Source organism: Heterocephalus glaber, unplaced genomic scaffold (assembly GCF_053883595.1).
Source record: "Heterocephalus glaber isolate CG9 unplaced genomic scaffold, H.glaber_assembly_v1.0 deba00001550, whole genome shotgun sequence".
NCBI classification, from domain to species: Eukaryota; Metazoa; Chordata; class Mammalia; order Rodentia; family Bathyergidae; genus Heterocephalus; species Heterocephalus glaber.
In genome coordinates, this window is record NW_028258343.1 from 17,284,733 (window position 1) to 17,299,607 (window position 14,875).

At 45.6% G+C, this 14,875-nt stretch overlaps 1 protein-coding gene across 2 annotated transcripts in view; it reads left to right on the forward strand.

Annotated features, from left to right (window-relative positions):
- Positions 1–3,225: 3,225 nt before the first annotated feature.
- Positions 3,226–14,875, forward strand: part of Mtcl3 (MTCL family member 3) — a 38,272-nt gene continuing 26,622 nt past the window's right edge. The window contains exons 1-4 of one of the 2 annotated variants that reach the window (XM_087190145.1): positions 3,226–3,383; positions 5,198–6,350; positions 6,743–6,967; positions 8,615–8,773. In XM_087190145.1, the coding sequence (XP_087046271.1) occupies positions 5,292–6,350; positions 6,743–6,967; positions 8,615–8,773 (1,443 nt within the window). In that variant the 5' untranslated portion in view covers positions 3,226–3,383; positions 5,198–5,291. Of the gene's footprint in view, positions 3,384–4,605; positions 6,351–6,742; positions 6,968–8,614; positions 8,774–14,875 lie in introns of those variants that run through there. The other variant, XM_087190144.1, reaches the window with a different exon arrangement.

Genomic DNA, 14,875 nt, shown 5'->3' on the forward strand with positions numbered 1-14,875 from the left:
CACTACCAATAACATGAATTTAGCAATACACGCTGCACAAACACATAAAGAAACTAATGACTGAGTTAAAATTGATATTCAGGAAATGTAACTAATTGGCCTCAGCTCACATTATGAAAAGTACAAAAGGTCTAGAGTTCAATCACAAATGAGCTAAAGCCCCAGCACCTCTTTAAAAATAGTGCATTCTTATGTAACTCTATTTCCTTTGTAACCAAATGGATATAGAAGCAAAGACAAAAGTTAAAGCAATGAAAAAAGCAGTGATTGATGGGAAAGTGGAGCAAATTATGATCTTATTAAAAGAAAAATAGATGTGAAATATATTGGATTTTTCAACAAAATGCAAAATAAAAATATACACAAGTTGCAGGAAAGAGAAAAATTTCACATTTAATATTTCACATTTAATATTTCACATTTAATATTAAGTGGTAGGGTTGCCTCCAAATGTAGATAACATATGGATATTTTAAAATATTGAAGTAGGATCCAAGTGCAAAATCAGCCTCAGAGATACAGACTTGTAAGTTGTAGAATTTTTACAAAGGTACTTGAGACAAACATGAAACATGTTTTATGAGAGGACCCAAGTTCAAGCTATGATTATGAACTTGGACTTGAGTAATAAGCTTAAAGTCTCTGTAACTCAGGAACTCTGTTTCAAATTGGGGAGATAATAGCTACTCCAAAGTTCTTTGAGTGGACAAAGCAAAAGGCCCTTGCAATCTGTAAAGCTACATAGAGTTAAGATACTGTAATATGTTTAAATCATGATAACTGAAGGATGGACATTTTAAGTTATGTACTATGGGGCTTCAAAGTTGAGACTTTGGTCTTCTTTCCTTGATTTGAGATTCGTATCTTGCTGTGCTACAGAGTAGATGGTTCATTATTGCAAGGAAACATGAAAAGGTCTGCTGGAGATCCTGCCTCTGAAACAGCAAAAATGATGCCAGATCTGTATTTGTCATTCTCTGGCCACTGTGCCAAAATACCACGTATGCAAAACTTAGAGGAAGAGAAGAGTAATACTTTGGAGCACAGTTTTAGTTTAAGTTTGTCTGTCTCCAAGAAAGAACGATACTGCAGAGGGCCATAGCACAGGAAAGATATGCAAGCCATGGCAGCCAGCAAATGGAGAGAAAAATGAGGAATCAGAGACAAAAACACACCCTTGTAGGTGAAGCGACTCATCACCAGGCTCCCACCAGGCTCCACCTCCTAATGGCACACCCCCATGCTGAGCTCATCCAGGACTGAGGCAGCATGCCCATGACTGACTCACCTTTCCAACACAGGAGATTTGTGGGGGACGAAAGCCTTTCTAGAGTCCGGAAAAATACCTTTGAATAATCATCTTCAGGGTTTGTAATTGAAGAAACATAATTTAAACCAACTAGTAAAGGGAACAGACACATTTCTTCAAAAGTTTATTTTAGTGTGTTATATTCATGTGGGTAAAGACACACTTTAAATGTTACCTATGTTTATCCTAAATTATAATAGTTTTTAACCTCAAAATTATATATTACTAAGGTATAAACTGAAACAGTGAGGCACATTGTTTGATTTAAGCATGTATGATAATCCATTCTTGATTTTATTATAGTTTTTAAAGTTAGCAGTTGCACTGAAATAAATATTATTCCCTTAGGAAAAACTCGAAAGGGAATGCCTGAACAAGGTATGTGCTCTTAGAGAAGCAAGACCAGCTATGCTTTGGGTCCTTAAACTATTTTTACAATATCAGTGTTTCATTTGTAAAGATTAATCTGAAAAATATTTTTACTCAATATATCCCCTTTGATTGAATGAGACTTTGAATCTTGATATTACTTAAGTGTATGACAGCTCAAGTGTGAGTAGATAATTTTAAAATGCCTAATATAAATTCAAAACAACTTGTGGTTATGTTTTCACTTGGTTTTTTGGCCTTTCTTTTTGGTATGCTTGTCAGTGTTTGAGCTTTTCATTTTAAATGCCAAAGATGTCACTTTTTCTCCTTCTAAAAGTGTTTGAAAAATAACAAGGAAATTACATCAGTTTTCTCAGTTCTCAGCAGTAGTTTGAGCCTTCCCGGGAGAGAGACAATTTCTTGATTTTTCCGTGCGGCCTCAGTACCTTGGACAGTGCCACCTATACACTATCTTTAAGCACTTTGCAACAGGAAATGATTGTGATCATATTTGTGTCTTATATTGCTAGAGATATCAATCACCGGGCATTTAACATGCTTCTATTTTGCTATGATGATTGCTTGCATGCCAACTACTCCCAAATTGTCTTTATTTCTTTTTTTTTTAATGCAAGATTTGGAAAACAGAATCTTTTACACTGAAATCCATGTTAGCATAAACAATTAGTATTGTTTCAAGATATTTCTCTCCTCTTCTTTACAAAACCACCATACTAAAGTAAATGAACTTTAATTTCTAAAAAATACCCCTTCCAAAACAGACTTCCTCTCTCTCTCTCTCTCTCTCTCTCTCTCTCTCTCTCTCTCTCTCTCTCTCTTTCTTCTAACTCACAAAGGAATTCTTGGGGGTGGGAGGGAAGCGCCCATGCTTCTCCGGAAATACAAAGGAGAGAACTGGAAGAAAAAAGAGGAAATTTCACGTGCGTTTTAAAAAATTACTGTGCAACCGTGCGGTTCATTGCAAACTGCAAACGCACACCTGCCCTCTCGTGGGCACTGCCGCTTTACAGACGCATTCTTCCTGGCCCCTGCTGCTCGCGCGCTCCCCAGCACAAACTGGGCGCAGCCTGCGCTCGCATTTCCGCCACGCGGAGAAGGGGAGGAAAGCGGAAAGCGGCGCCCGGGCTAGCGGGGCGCGGTGCTCGGAAGGCGTGTCCTCTCGTCTGCGCCCGGTAGCCCCGGGCTCTCGGGAGCCCTTTGTCTGCGGGACGTGGCTGGCGGGCGAGCTCCGCGTAGAAGCGGCGCCCGAAGACCCCGCCCGGGCTGGGGAGGGGGCGGCGCCGCGGGCGAACAAAGGGAGCTCGGGAGCCGCCCCGCGCCCAGCCGCGTCCCGAGCCCCGGGCCGAGGAAGAGCGCGAATGTAACTGGTGGAGGCTGATCCGACCCGAGGCCGGCTTCGCAGAGAACCAACGCGCCCGAGCCGAGGGGGAGCTCCGGGCCTCTCCTGCCCATCGCGGGCGACAGGAGCCGGACTTCGACGCCGCTGCGCGCTCCCAGCCCGGGCGTGGCTCCCGGCCCCGGGTCCGGCTCGGGCAGAAAGTCCAGCGTAGCTTCACCATCACGCGGCCGAGCTTTCCTGAACTCCGACAGGCTCGGCAGCCACGCGCGGGCTCCCTCCGGAGCGTCGGCGAGCAGGCGCTTTTGATTCGCATCCACTTCTTGGAGACACCGCCTCGGCTGAGAAGTGAGCGGACCCGGATTCCAAAGGGGATGAGAAACGGGGTGGGTTGGCCGGCAGATAAAATTTGAGGTTCGCTGTCGATTTGGACCAGGCCAGGGTTGCTCGGGTGGCAGTTTCCAAAGGGGAAGCCGGGAAGAGACGCGGGGTCTTGTCACTTTGTGGGAACCACGTGACAGCAGCCAGGCGCCTTTGGTTGTGGCCCGGTTTCCCAAGCAAGAGCGTTCTTAGGGTTCCAGCTGCCTGGCCAAGCTGAAGCACTCTAGGATGCTTCTCGCCTCTGGAATGGCTCTGTCTAATTAAAAACAAAACTGGTTTTACATTGGCAACATATTGTAGTCGGGTCTGACCCGTGCTGATTGACTGGCTCAGACACTCCAGTTAGTATTCTGCCTCCAGGAAGTGCAGAAAGTTAACAGGCCACTCTTCTCCCCTGTGAAGAAGTCTCCTTTCTTGGTCTTTATATTCCAAGGTGAGTTGGAAGGAGATCCCAGAAAGGAGGAGGTGAATTTAGTAGTAGTAGTAGTAGTAGTAGTAGTAGTAGTAGTAGTGGTAGTGGTGGTGGTGGCAGTGGTAATAGATTACTTACAAAACGAGAAATGACTGCATGCTTAAAATAACTGGAGGAACCCAAGTAAAGCGATCAGCAGTTAAATCTCCTGAAAGGGGGAGGGATTTTTTTTTTCAGAGCTTTATGCCTAGTCATGCCCTTTTAGTGCTTCAGAGAGAAATAATATTCCCAATGAAAAGACACCAAATTGTCTAGCTGAGTAATTGGATCACTAGGAAGAAAAATCCAGGACAGAGTAGCTCGCTGTTTTCCAGACTAAAGAAACCAGGGATGGATTTACCTTGGAAAGCTACACAATAGAAACTGCTCTTAACCACCAGGAGAGAAGCTGCAGCACACGTCACAGGGGGAAGAGTGGTCTGGTCACAGGCAGGCCAGCCTAGCCTACGTGGCCTAAGATGCTTGAGGATGAACATGTTTTTCCAGCTTGCAATTACATTAAAAGTCAACCGAGTCCCAAAAACTACACAACAGACTAAGAGTAGAAAAAAAGTCATCCCCTGGAACTTAAGAACCATCCCTCAACTTTTCCAAAAGTATTTTTAAAAGCTAGAAACAAATCTCTTTGAGGTCGTGAATGACTAAATCATACAGATAATTTCTATTGCCATTATTTTCTTGAAACTGAGGTTGACTTAAAGTGTTTCATCATTTATATTTTTTTCGGGCCTATTCTACAGAAAACTGGGTACAGTGCTCTGAAAACAGTAGAGGTTGGATTTGGAGAAAAAAGTCATTTATTCATGGGAGACTTTGCTAGGAACCTGCTTCATAATGCTTTTTTCTATAATAGACGCATGAGAATACTAATTACATAAAACTTTGTGCACTGAACCGGGCTTTAAATACAGATTTGATGGCAAGGAAAGCAAAAGTTGAAAAAGTGGAGGTTTGCCAATTACAATTTGTGGGTGTCTCCTTTGGATTCTGCAGCCGCTCCTCGACATTTTCCTCTTTTGTTTTCTGTCTCCCTTCCCAGCCTTTCCTTTCTCGCCCTGCGTCTCACTCACGCTTTCCCAAACCTGATGTCTTGAGGAGGGAGGTTCAGGTTATTTCCGATCCGTCCTTTTGCTGATTTAGAGTGAGATGGAGACAGCGCCACCTCGGGGAAAATGAGAATCGACTCACGTTTCCCTCGTATTCCTAAAGTCAAAGCAGCTGGCAACGCTCTGCTTCGGGGGCTTCTCTCGCCCAGCTCTGTAGCAATGCGGACTCAGTGCGCGCCTCTCTTCTTTTGTTTCTGCCCCAGCTTAGAAAGGAAGGTTGGTGGCGGTGAGCGGGGAAGAGGATGATGTAGAGATGGACGATTCCAAAGGCATCCGGTAGGTTCTTCCCGGACACCCATGAGTCAGCCACCGATCGGGGGCGCTGCCCCCGCCGCCAGCGCAGCTCCGGCTGCCTCCGCCGCCCCCGAGCCTCGCCTGCACCCGGAGGGCAGCACCCGGAAGCAGCCGCGAGCCCAGTCACCGGCCAGGCCCAGGGACGGTTCTCTCCGGCAGACGGCCGCGGCCACCAGGTCGCCTGCGGGCGGCGGCGCCAAACCCAGCTCGGCCCGGCCGCAGCCGCTGCCCCCGCCAGGGAGCAAGGCTGGGGGCCGCGCGGCGCCCGCGGCCGGGCCCCGGGGAGGAGGCGGGGCGGAGAGGGCGGTGCCGCCCGCGCCCAAAGGCGCCGTCCCGGGCGCTGTCCAGCCCGCGGCGGGTGCTGAAGCGGCGCCCTGCGCGCCCCCGGCCCCTGGGGGCCCCAGGAGGCCCGCGCCGCCCGAGGAGCCCGCGCGGGAGCCGGAGCCGGCGCCCCCGAGAGTCGGGGAGCCCCCTCCGCCTGCGGAAGGAGGCGGTGGGGACCGGGAAGGAGGCGGAGCCGGCGGCCCGGGGGAGCGCGAGGGGGGCGCGGCGCAGGCGGCACCGCCCAGGGGCTGGCGAGGGCGAGGCGCGCGCGCGGCGCCGAGGGGCGGCGGCGCGGAGGGGCCGGCCGCGTCGTCACCCATCGCGGCGAGCGGCAGAGCCCCGGGCCCGGGCGGCGGCAGGAGCTCCGGCGGCGGCGTGGCGGCGGGCGGCGGCGGCAGCTGCTGGAAGGAGGGATGCCTGCAGTCTGAGCTCATCCAGTTCCACCTCAAGAGGGAGCGAGCGGCGGCCGCCGCGGCTCAGATGCACACGAAGAACGGCGGCGGCAGCCGGGGGTCCCCTGTGGCCGGCGCCCCGGGCCTGTGCGAGCCCCTCGCCGACCCCGCCGCGTCCCCCATGGCGGCGGCGACCGAGGGCCCCCAGCAGGGCGCGGAGGGCGGCGCGGGCGCGGGAACCCTGCAGGCTGCGGCGACCCCCGCCTCGCAGGCGCGGCGGCCCCAGGAGCAGGAGGAGCTGCAGGAGGAGATGGAGAAGCTGCGGGAGGAGAACGAGACGCTCAAGGTGAGGGCGACCTGCGCGGAGCGCCGGGCGGGGGCCAGGGCGTGTCCGGTGCGGGCGCGGCGCTGCTGACCGCTGGGCCGGAGTGGGGATGGGCGTGGGGAGCGCGGGGCCTGGTCGGGGTGGGAAACAGAGCCTGCTTTCTCTGAAAGCCCGAGCTGGGCCTTCCTGCTCCGATCCCGGCCTGTCCTGCGTCTGCGAGGGCGAGCCGAGCGGGGCCCAGGCAAAGGCCCGATGGGGCCCGTTTGTCTAGTTCTCCTTTCGGCACCTTGTCACTCCTGTCGCATGCAACCCCCCTCCCCAAGAAAAAAGTTCCGAGTTGGGACGGGGGTGCGCGCCGTGTGGAGGGGCCGGAAGCCAGTCTGACCGCAGACCCGGCCCTGTCACCGGCCCAGAACGAGATCGATGAGCTGAGAACCGAAATGGACGAGATGAGGGACACTTTCTTCGAGGAGGACGCTTGTCAGCTGCAGGAAATGCGCCACGAGTTGGAGAGGGCCAACAAGAACTGCCGGATCCTGCAGTACCGCCTCCGCAAGGCCGAGCGAAAGCGGCTGCGCTACGCGCAGACCGGCGAGATCGACGGGGAGCTGCTGCGCAGCCTGGAGCAGGACCTCAAGGTGCGCGCGGGGGCGCGGGGTGTCGCGAGGGAAGCGTGGGGCCAGGGCTCCTCCGGCAGAGGTGCCCGCCAAGAGCTTTCGGCTCACGGCTTTCCTCAGCGCTGATCACGAAAGAGGGGAACCCGGGCGGGACTGCCAGGTGGGGGTGCAGCGGGCATTCATGGTACGTGGAGAGAACCGTGTGTGGGGGAGAGCAGAGGTGGGCGGGGTGGGGCGCTCCTTCAAGTGACCCGGGCTCTTCCGGAAGTGGTGGCAGGGGCGCCAGCTACTGGGGAGCCCCAAGGGCGAGGCCCAGCCAGGTGGGCGTCAAGCGCGGGCCTTTGCGGGGAGGCCAGGTGCGATGGGCGCGGGAGCACAGGCACGGACCCCCGGAATAGGAGCAGTACTGCTCTGTCGGAGTTACAGTTCCTTCCGCCTCCCCTGCCCACCCACACACTCTTTCCTATCCTTAACCACTTCAGTAACTCCCGGAAAGGAAAATGCTGTCCAAGTTATAGCTTATCTGGAGAAGTAAAGGTAGAGTGAAGCAGAAGAAGGTTGCTCCTTAAGAATCCCTCCCACGGGAGAAATCTCAGCCTTAACAAGCATTAATAGATAGGGTGAGTGTGTTCTCAAGTTCACTCTGGCTACAGGCAGATGCACTGACCATGCAAATTGGGTGTTAAATTCACCTCTGTAGACAATCAAATGGACCTCAATTGTATTAACTTCATCAAAATATAAAGAGAAGATGGAATGACCCTGTATTTGCTTTAAAGAGCTATGAGTATTCTATGAAAGTCATTATCGTCTTATTTTTCCCATTTCCTAACATTTGTTGCTGTTACGTACCTGTAATGTACTAGGCACTATGGCAAGCACTGTTGTATACATTATTATCTCATATAATTTCAAAGAAAATTATAAGGTAGAAATTATTAATGGGACCATCTTTCAGGTGCAGGAGTGGCACTTTTTACACAGACCGTGTGTCCACTCATGGAAGACCGCTAGGAGTAGCCAGACTTACTGTCCCCTCAGTCTGAGATAGCTCATGTCCTGAGCCTGTATACCAGAATGCTCCACTTCTGTTCCAAACCCTACAATTTTCAAGATAATCTCAAAATTTGGGACAAAAATGCACAGTTATTAAAAATAATTAATCTCAGGGACTAAAGTGTTTCCTAAATTTCAATACATAGAATTCTAGTTTTAAGATGAAAATTTAAGCCACACAACTCCACTGGACAAAACTTCTTTCTTCTGTTCTTTAATGCAAACAACAACGGAAGCATCTACCTCTTATCTTTCTTGTAGAATTAGAGGGGACAGGTATGATTTCTCACGACGTGTTACAATGCAGCAGAATGTTTATTGCCATTGGGTAGCACAGACGCTGAGAGAACAAAATCTAAAGCCAGACCCCTTAGCTGCTGAGACTTGAAGCATGTTACTTCCCCTCTCAGACTTAACTTCCTCTATAATACAGAAATAAGTACAGGGCCCAATCTCTTGGAGTTGCTGTGAGTGTAATTGGCCGATACACATGAATGGTGTATATGCGAAGCACTTGGGACCCTGGCTGAACTCAGTAAGCACTGTGTAACTGCTGGCTCTACTACTGTCACTGTGAATAAGAATGTTTTATTGTTACAAACACTGTTTTAGGTTGCCAAGGATGTATCTGTGAGACTTCACCATGAACTGGAAAATGTGGAGGAAAAGAGAACAACAACAGAAGATGAAAATGAGAAACTCAGGCAGCAGCTTATAGAAGTTGAAATTGCAAAGCAAGCCTTACAGAATGAACTGGAAAAAATGAAAGAGGTTAGTATTTGATTGTGTTATGATGTACTGCATTTTTTTTAGCTCTTTAGAAAAGAATTCCAGGAAATATGACGGCTAAAATAATTTTGTTTTATTTTATAATTGTAAGACAATTCTGGTTCTTACCCCATGTAGTAACAAATACAGTGGACCCTTGACTTACAAACTCAATCAGTTCCAGAGGGCGGGTTGTAATTCAAGTTGGTTGTATGTCAGAACAGCTAAGATCTGGATGTTTACCTGGGTACGTGCTATAGAGAACAAATTATTCCATTAACCACATTAATCCAAGTTGTTTATATGTCAGGCCGGTAACTTGAGGGACCACTAAATATCATTTAATACTAACAAATGAGTAGCAAAATTTTAACTTGAGCCTTGCCTCTAGTTTAACGTACTGTGAACTGTGACTGATGTTCTGACCTTGGGTTATCTAAATGTATGCTGGTTAAGTAAATTACACAGCATACCACATGCAAAGGTTGTCAAGAGTACAAAGGAATGAGCCTGATGTTAGCAGAGGGTAGAGATTTATGGGATTACCACTCAGATCACAGAACCATGCACTTCTAGAACAGACAGGGTGTGGTGGCCATGGTTCTGCCGGACCACTGGACCATTGCCTGCAGTGTCTCTGTTACCAAGGCCCCTGGATAACTCATGCCTAGAATGTCACTAGTGACTAACTCCGAAGATCTTCTTCCGATTCTGTCATGCCATGGCTCTGTTTAAAGACTTTGTTTTGAGTTGAAATCTGTTTAGTTGTGACTTAAGCCAATTCATCTTAGTCCTATCCTTTGAGGTAAAGCAAAGTTCTTTCCTTCATGCAAACTGTTTGAAGATTCCTACTTTATTCACTTTCTCAAAGAGTAAACTAAAGATCACAGAAAATATTTAGAGAAGAAAAGAAATGGAAAAGATCTAATATCAATAGATAATAAATATTAATTGAATTTGCGTTAAAGCAATGTTTTCTTTGAAAACTACTTGAGTATGTACAGTACAACTTGTAAAAACTCTTGTTGAGAATAGACAAACACACACGTGGCCTTCTAAACAATTTCCTCTGGTTAGATATGCAAAATTCTAAAGAAAATTCTTACTTTTCTGTGGGCTGAGATCTTGAGCCACTTGTAATTTCTGTGCCTACCTCAGAATGGTACAGAATGTCTACCATGTAGCAGTGGCAATTTCTACAGTCTGATCAGGAATATGTAACTATAAAGACTTTGTAGAACATGGTTTCAGTGAACAATTTTGTGATCTTAGTGTCTGTTTATATTATCCTGACTTTGAATACCTTTTTATCGGGAAAATAGCGAAAGTCATTTTAGTGATACGTGATCCTTGGCTACTATTTAAGGGTACTTCTGAGTTACAGTAGAAAAACAGGGAGACGAGAACTGCGTGACCATCTTCCCCAGTAACCTTAAAAGCCTTCTAACTTCGTTTACCTCTGTTTATTTGGTTGGAAATTGTAAACCCTGTTTCAAATGATTCTCAACCTGTCCAGCTACTATGCACTTTTGTCATGAAATCCAAGACATTGCCATTTAAAGAGCAGCATAATTTTTTAAATTAAAGAAATCAAATATGAAACAGATATAGATAAGTATATATTATCTTCAACAATAATGTACAGCTTAAAGAGTGTGAAAAATTGTATGTTTTGTTTCTAGGAGGAAAAAAATGAAAAGTAGGTAGCTGCATTAGTTAACTAGTGCTGGTCTAACAGAGCACCAAAGATTCAGGTGCTTAAGCGGTGGATCATTTTCTCATTGTTTTGGAGGGTGGGAGTCCAAAATCAAGATTTCAACAGGTGGTTTCTTTGTGGGCTTTGAGAAGAGTGCCTCTCCTTGGCTTGTGGATGGCATTCTCTGTGTTCATATGGCATTCTAGTAGGAGCTGTCTGCTTCCAAATTTTGCTTCTTGTAAGAACATCGGCCATACTAGACGAGGCCCACATTGATGGCTTCACTATAACATGATTACCTCTCCAAAGAACCAGTATCCAACTGAGGTCTTGTTCTGAAAGATTGGAAGTTGGGACACCAACACAGGAATTTGGTGAGCAAGGTGGGAAGGGTAAACATCATTCAACCCACAGAAATAGCTATTGAACTATTTCTGGTTTTAGCTTCATTTATTTATTAGTAAATGTTTGTGATATATAATAATTACATTCATCATGGTGGGATTGGTACCTACACATATTGCATCTTAATCATTTTTACTTCCCTGTCCTTCCTGTGATTTGGTGTCATGTGGATATTTTTCAAGTGGATATCTGGAAAGTCATATTTAGGAATGGCATAAGAGGGGCTGGGGATTTAGCTCAGTGGTTCTGCCGCCTGCCTCAAAGGCACAAGGTCCCGAGTTCAATTCCCGGTACCAAGAAAAAAAAGAATGGCATGAGAGTTTTCTGATTTTCATTTATATATCTTGGAAAGCAGGAAATGTTCAGATCAACTGTCGATTAGTCAGATAGATGGGACCACTCCCATCTTAAGATAAAAGCCAAAATACTAAGTCTACCAGAAGGAAGGGCAGGAACCTGGGAATGTCGTCAGGAGAATCACTGGACAGATGCATTTCCTTGATTCTGTTCCCCACACACTTCCGTGTGACTCTTCAGGATTTGTAGCTCAGGGCTGGGAAAATGCTGTTCCAGCACCAGGCCACACGTTCAAGCCAAAGAGGCACTTTACATTCTCTCAGAGTTTCCATAGCTGAACTCCAGTGCCTGATTAGAGAATATAAGCACAAATACATAGGGCATTTAGGACCATGAACATCGTACATCAACTTTTAAAGCAGTTTTTTTATTTTTAAAAAGTAGCAATAGAAAATAAGTGGAGGTGTGGATGAAAACAGCAAGGTCGAGGGGGAGTGGAATATAAAGATCTGAAGAATACTAAATGTAAACAGGAAAAATTTAAAAAATTTCTGGCATCTATTTGATGTCGACTTTCATAGTGTTTAGGAAATTATCAGAAGTATTAAAGGTAGTTAAAAATGTACAGAAATCAGAAATATTTCATTCAAATAAGATTCTTTAATGGTAACTTTGTTACCCTCTTAAAAAGTAAATATTAAAACTCAACTGCAGGGGCAACTGGCTTATTTTATGGAGTAGACATTATTAACTATGTGCTTCCTTGGTTGTAAAATTAAAACATTCAAATCCTTCTTGAGTGTAAACTACATGGAATGCAACCCCTTTTTGTCATTCTACCAGTAGAGAAAAATAGAAAAGGCTAAGCTCTCCATTATGAAGAAAAGACTAGTTGATTAGTGAGTAAACCATAAATGTTAAATAGAACACACTGAAGAGAAACAGTCTTCTGTTTCCAAGATTTTAGTTCCTTGTGTGGAGTCATAGATGTTCAACAGCCCCACTGGGACCAATAGACCATCTGTGAGAGTTTGGAACCGTTTACTAAGGCTTTAACTAGCTTCCAGGGTATTGACCAATTGCTCTCAGGGCCAGTGGCTACATGAAGTCCTGTGCATCTGCTCATATCCATATGCTCATCTTCTCCCCCTGAGAGGGTGGGGTAGACAGCCGGGAACAGGGGAACCGAGTAGAGGCAGGATGGAGGTAATTAGTTTCAGCTTCTGCAGTCCATTCCTTGTATTGAAACAGCCGATATTCTGCCAACTGCAAACAAGAGAGACCTCTTAGGATGCTGCCTTCAAATTTAATAGCATTCTCATAGCAATTATAAAACACTGGTTGCTACTAGCAGTATGCTTTCCTGATGCTGAAAAATGCCTGTACCGTCTATAACCTGGGGGAAACGATATTCTGTCTTCCAGCAGCACAAATGACCAGTGAGTTGGAGGTTTCTGTACAAGCTATTTCATGGAAACAGCAAATAGCTCTTTGAGTGCCAGGATGGGTTTATGTACAAATATGATGAAGTGAGATGTGAAAGAGGCTGTGTAGAATGCGTTTTCGGGGTTGAGTGAGTTAGGTTGAGGGTCACTGCCCCTTTCAATTCTGCTGGTGTAGGAGGGAATTTTATTTTCAGAGCTTTGAAACACTCTGAGTTCTTCAGGAAGGTGGGGTCCTCTCCTGTCACTTTCCCAGTCTGGTGCTTGTAGAGGAGTTGATGACGGACACTTGGAAAAAGAAGTTGCCGGCAGAGGACTAAGGGGAAAGGGGAGAGATGCAGATGAGAACTGCTTATCAGATTCTCCACTTCAGAATCTGTATTCTTTGTTTTGTCTCCTCCCTCACCCTTACATAAGAGCACTCAAAGAAAATAATTTTCTTAACTTTTTCCACTCTTTGCTCTAGAGGGCTCATAACTGACTGCTGCAGGAGCACCGTTTATCTTGGGACTTTAATTTTCTGTGCACTTGCTTAATACAGCTTATCTATCATGGTGAACTTTCCTTCTAGAACACAAAAATAATTAGCATTATAAATTTTAACAATAGTGTCTATTTTTAATATACTGAAACTCTGTTTACATGATACAGACAGAATATTAGACAAATTCTTACCCTCCATGTTTGCGATTACCTATTTATTTTCTTGTATAAAGTCAAGGTCTGATCATAACTACACTTGATTTTGATAGGCCATGTTTATCTAAGTTATTAAGTACAGAGAAGAGATGCTGAGTGGTAAATCTGTGAGGGGAAAGTTTGAGTGGGGAATTCTTTGGTGTGCAGTATTTTCTCCTGGTTCTGGTAGTTTATTAAAATTTGAAAACGGAAGAGTAGTCATTGCCATTTTAAAATTAAATGACCATTATTTTTAAATGTATTGGCTAGACACTATTACTTTAGTCATATTATCTAGAGCCAATGATTTGTTTAATATGTAGGTAGCAGTAATAAGGTCTAAATTAAAAAGGAAGAGTGTGCCAGGGATGCATTGGAAACTTTGTCTTTCTTTTAAGAAGTTATCCTGTATTCTGAATGAATTTTTAAAGATGAATTTATTTGGGAATTGTAAGCTTTACAGGGTTTTGTAAGTGAGATTGCATATGTACCTATATGCACCCTGAAGTGATTCCCAAAGACTTGACTAAGACTCAGTCAGAGGACAAGCCCCCAGCTGAAGCGAGATGTCACACACAGCTCAAAACTTGATGAATTATTTTGTGATATATGTTCAACCTTTATTATAAACTTCAAATTTCTGGCTATCTACATAAAAATACAGGTCAGCATTATACAACCCCACATAGTTGACCAGATTCTGGGAGTCTCTTGGCTGAAATTTTGAGCTTTGTATTCATGAAACTATAAAGCGCTATAAAACTATAGGTTTTACCTGATTAAACAAGTGCTTGTGAGTACATTTCCACTTCCTATCTAAAATATCTATTGATTTCAATGTTTGTCATATAATGGGCTTCATTGTTCCTTGGGTGTATATTTAAATTTCTGTTGCACTTGCTGATGTATCCTATTTATCGAAGCTAAGTTTCCAACTCTGGTCTCCACTTGACATGTTCCAAGGACTCTAGGCTGAACTGAGAAGGATCCGTCCTTGAGAGGTCAGCAGGTTTAAATATCTCCAGGGCAGTTTCTTAGAGTTCTTGAAGGGTTGCTTATTTCCCTGACTTCTGTATCCAACCTACCTTCAAATGTCATCAGAAATGGTTCATAATAAAATTATAAAACAGTTGACCGACCGAAGGGTTAGAAATTAGGTCAAGTAAAAGTTCTGGAAAGATCAAGGAAAAAGTAATCAGAAGGATAGCCATTGTTATGAAGCAGCTCTGAGTTGAGTAACAGTCAAAATGTTGGAAGGAGTTATTTCCCAGATACAGCCAGATACAGAGGCAGAGCTGTGGTGTGGAGCCTCTGAAGATGGTACAGAGCAGTGAATGCTGACAGCTGTAAGCAGCTTTTACATGGCAACCAACACAGACAAGAGAGCCTTCCGCCTGTCAGTTCTCATCGATATAATCAACGAGCTAGGAAATACATTCTTTACAGAAAATGAAATTAAGACTTTCTTTCATTAGCCAAGAATTTGACTGATTTATTAGAAAGTGCTTATGTCGTGGGTCTGAGACTTCACCTGTCATTTCCTGTGGCTTTCAGCAAATAAATTGAAATTTATAGCCCTCAGGTTTT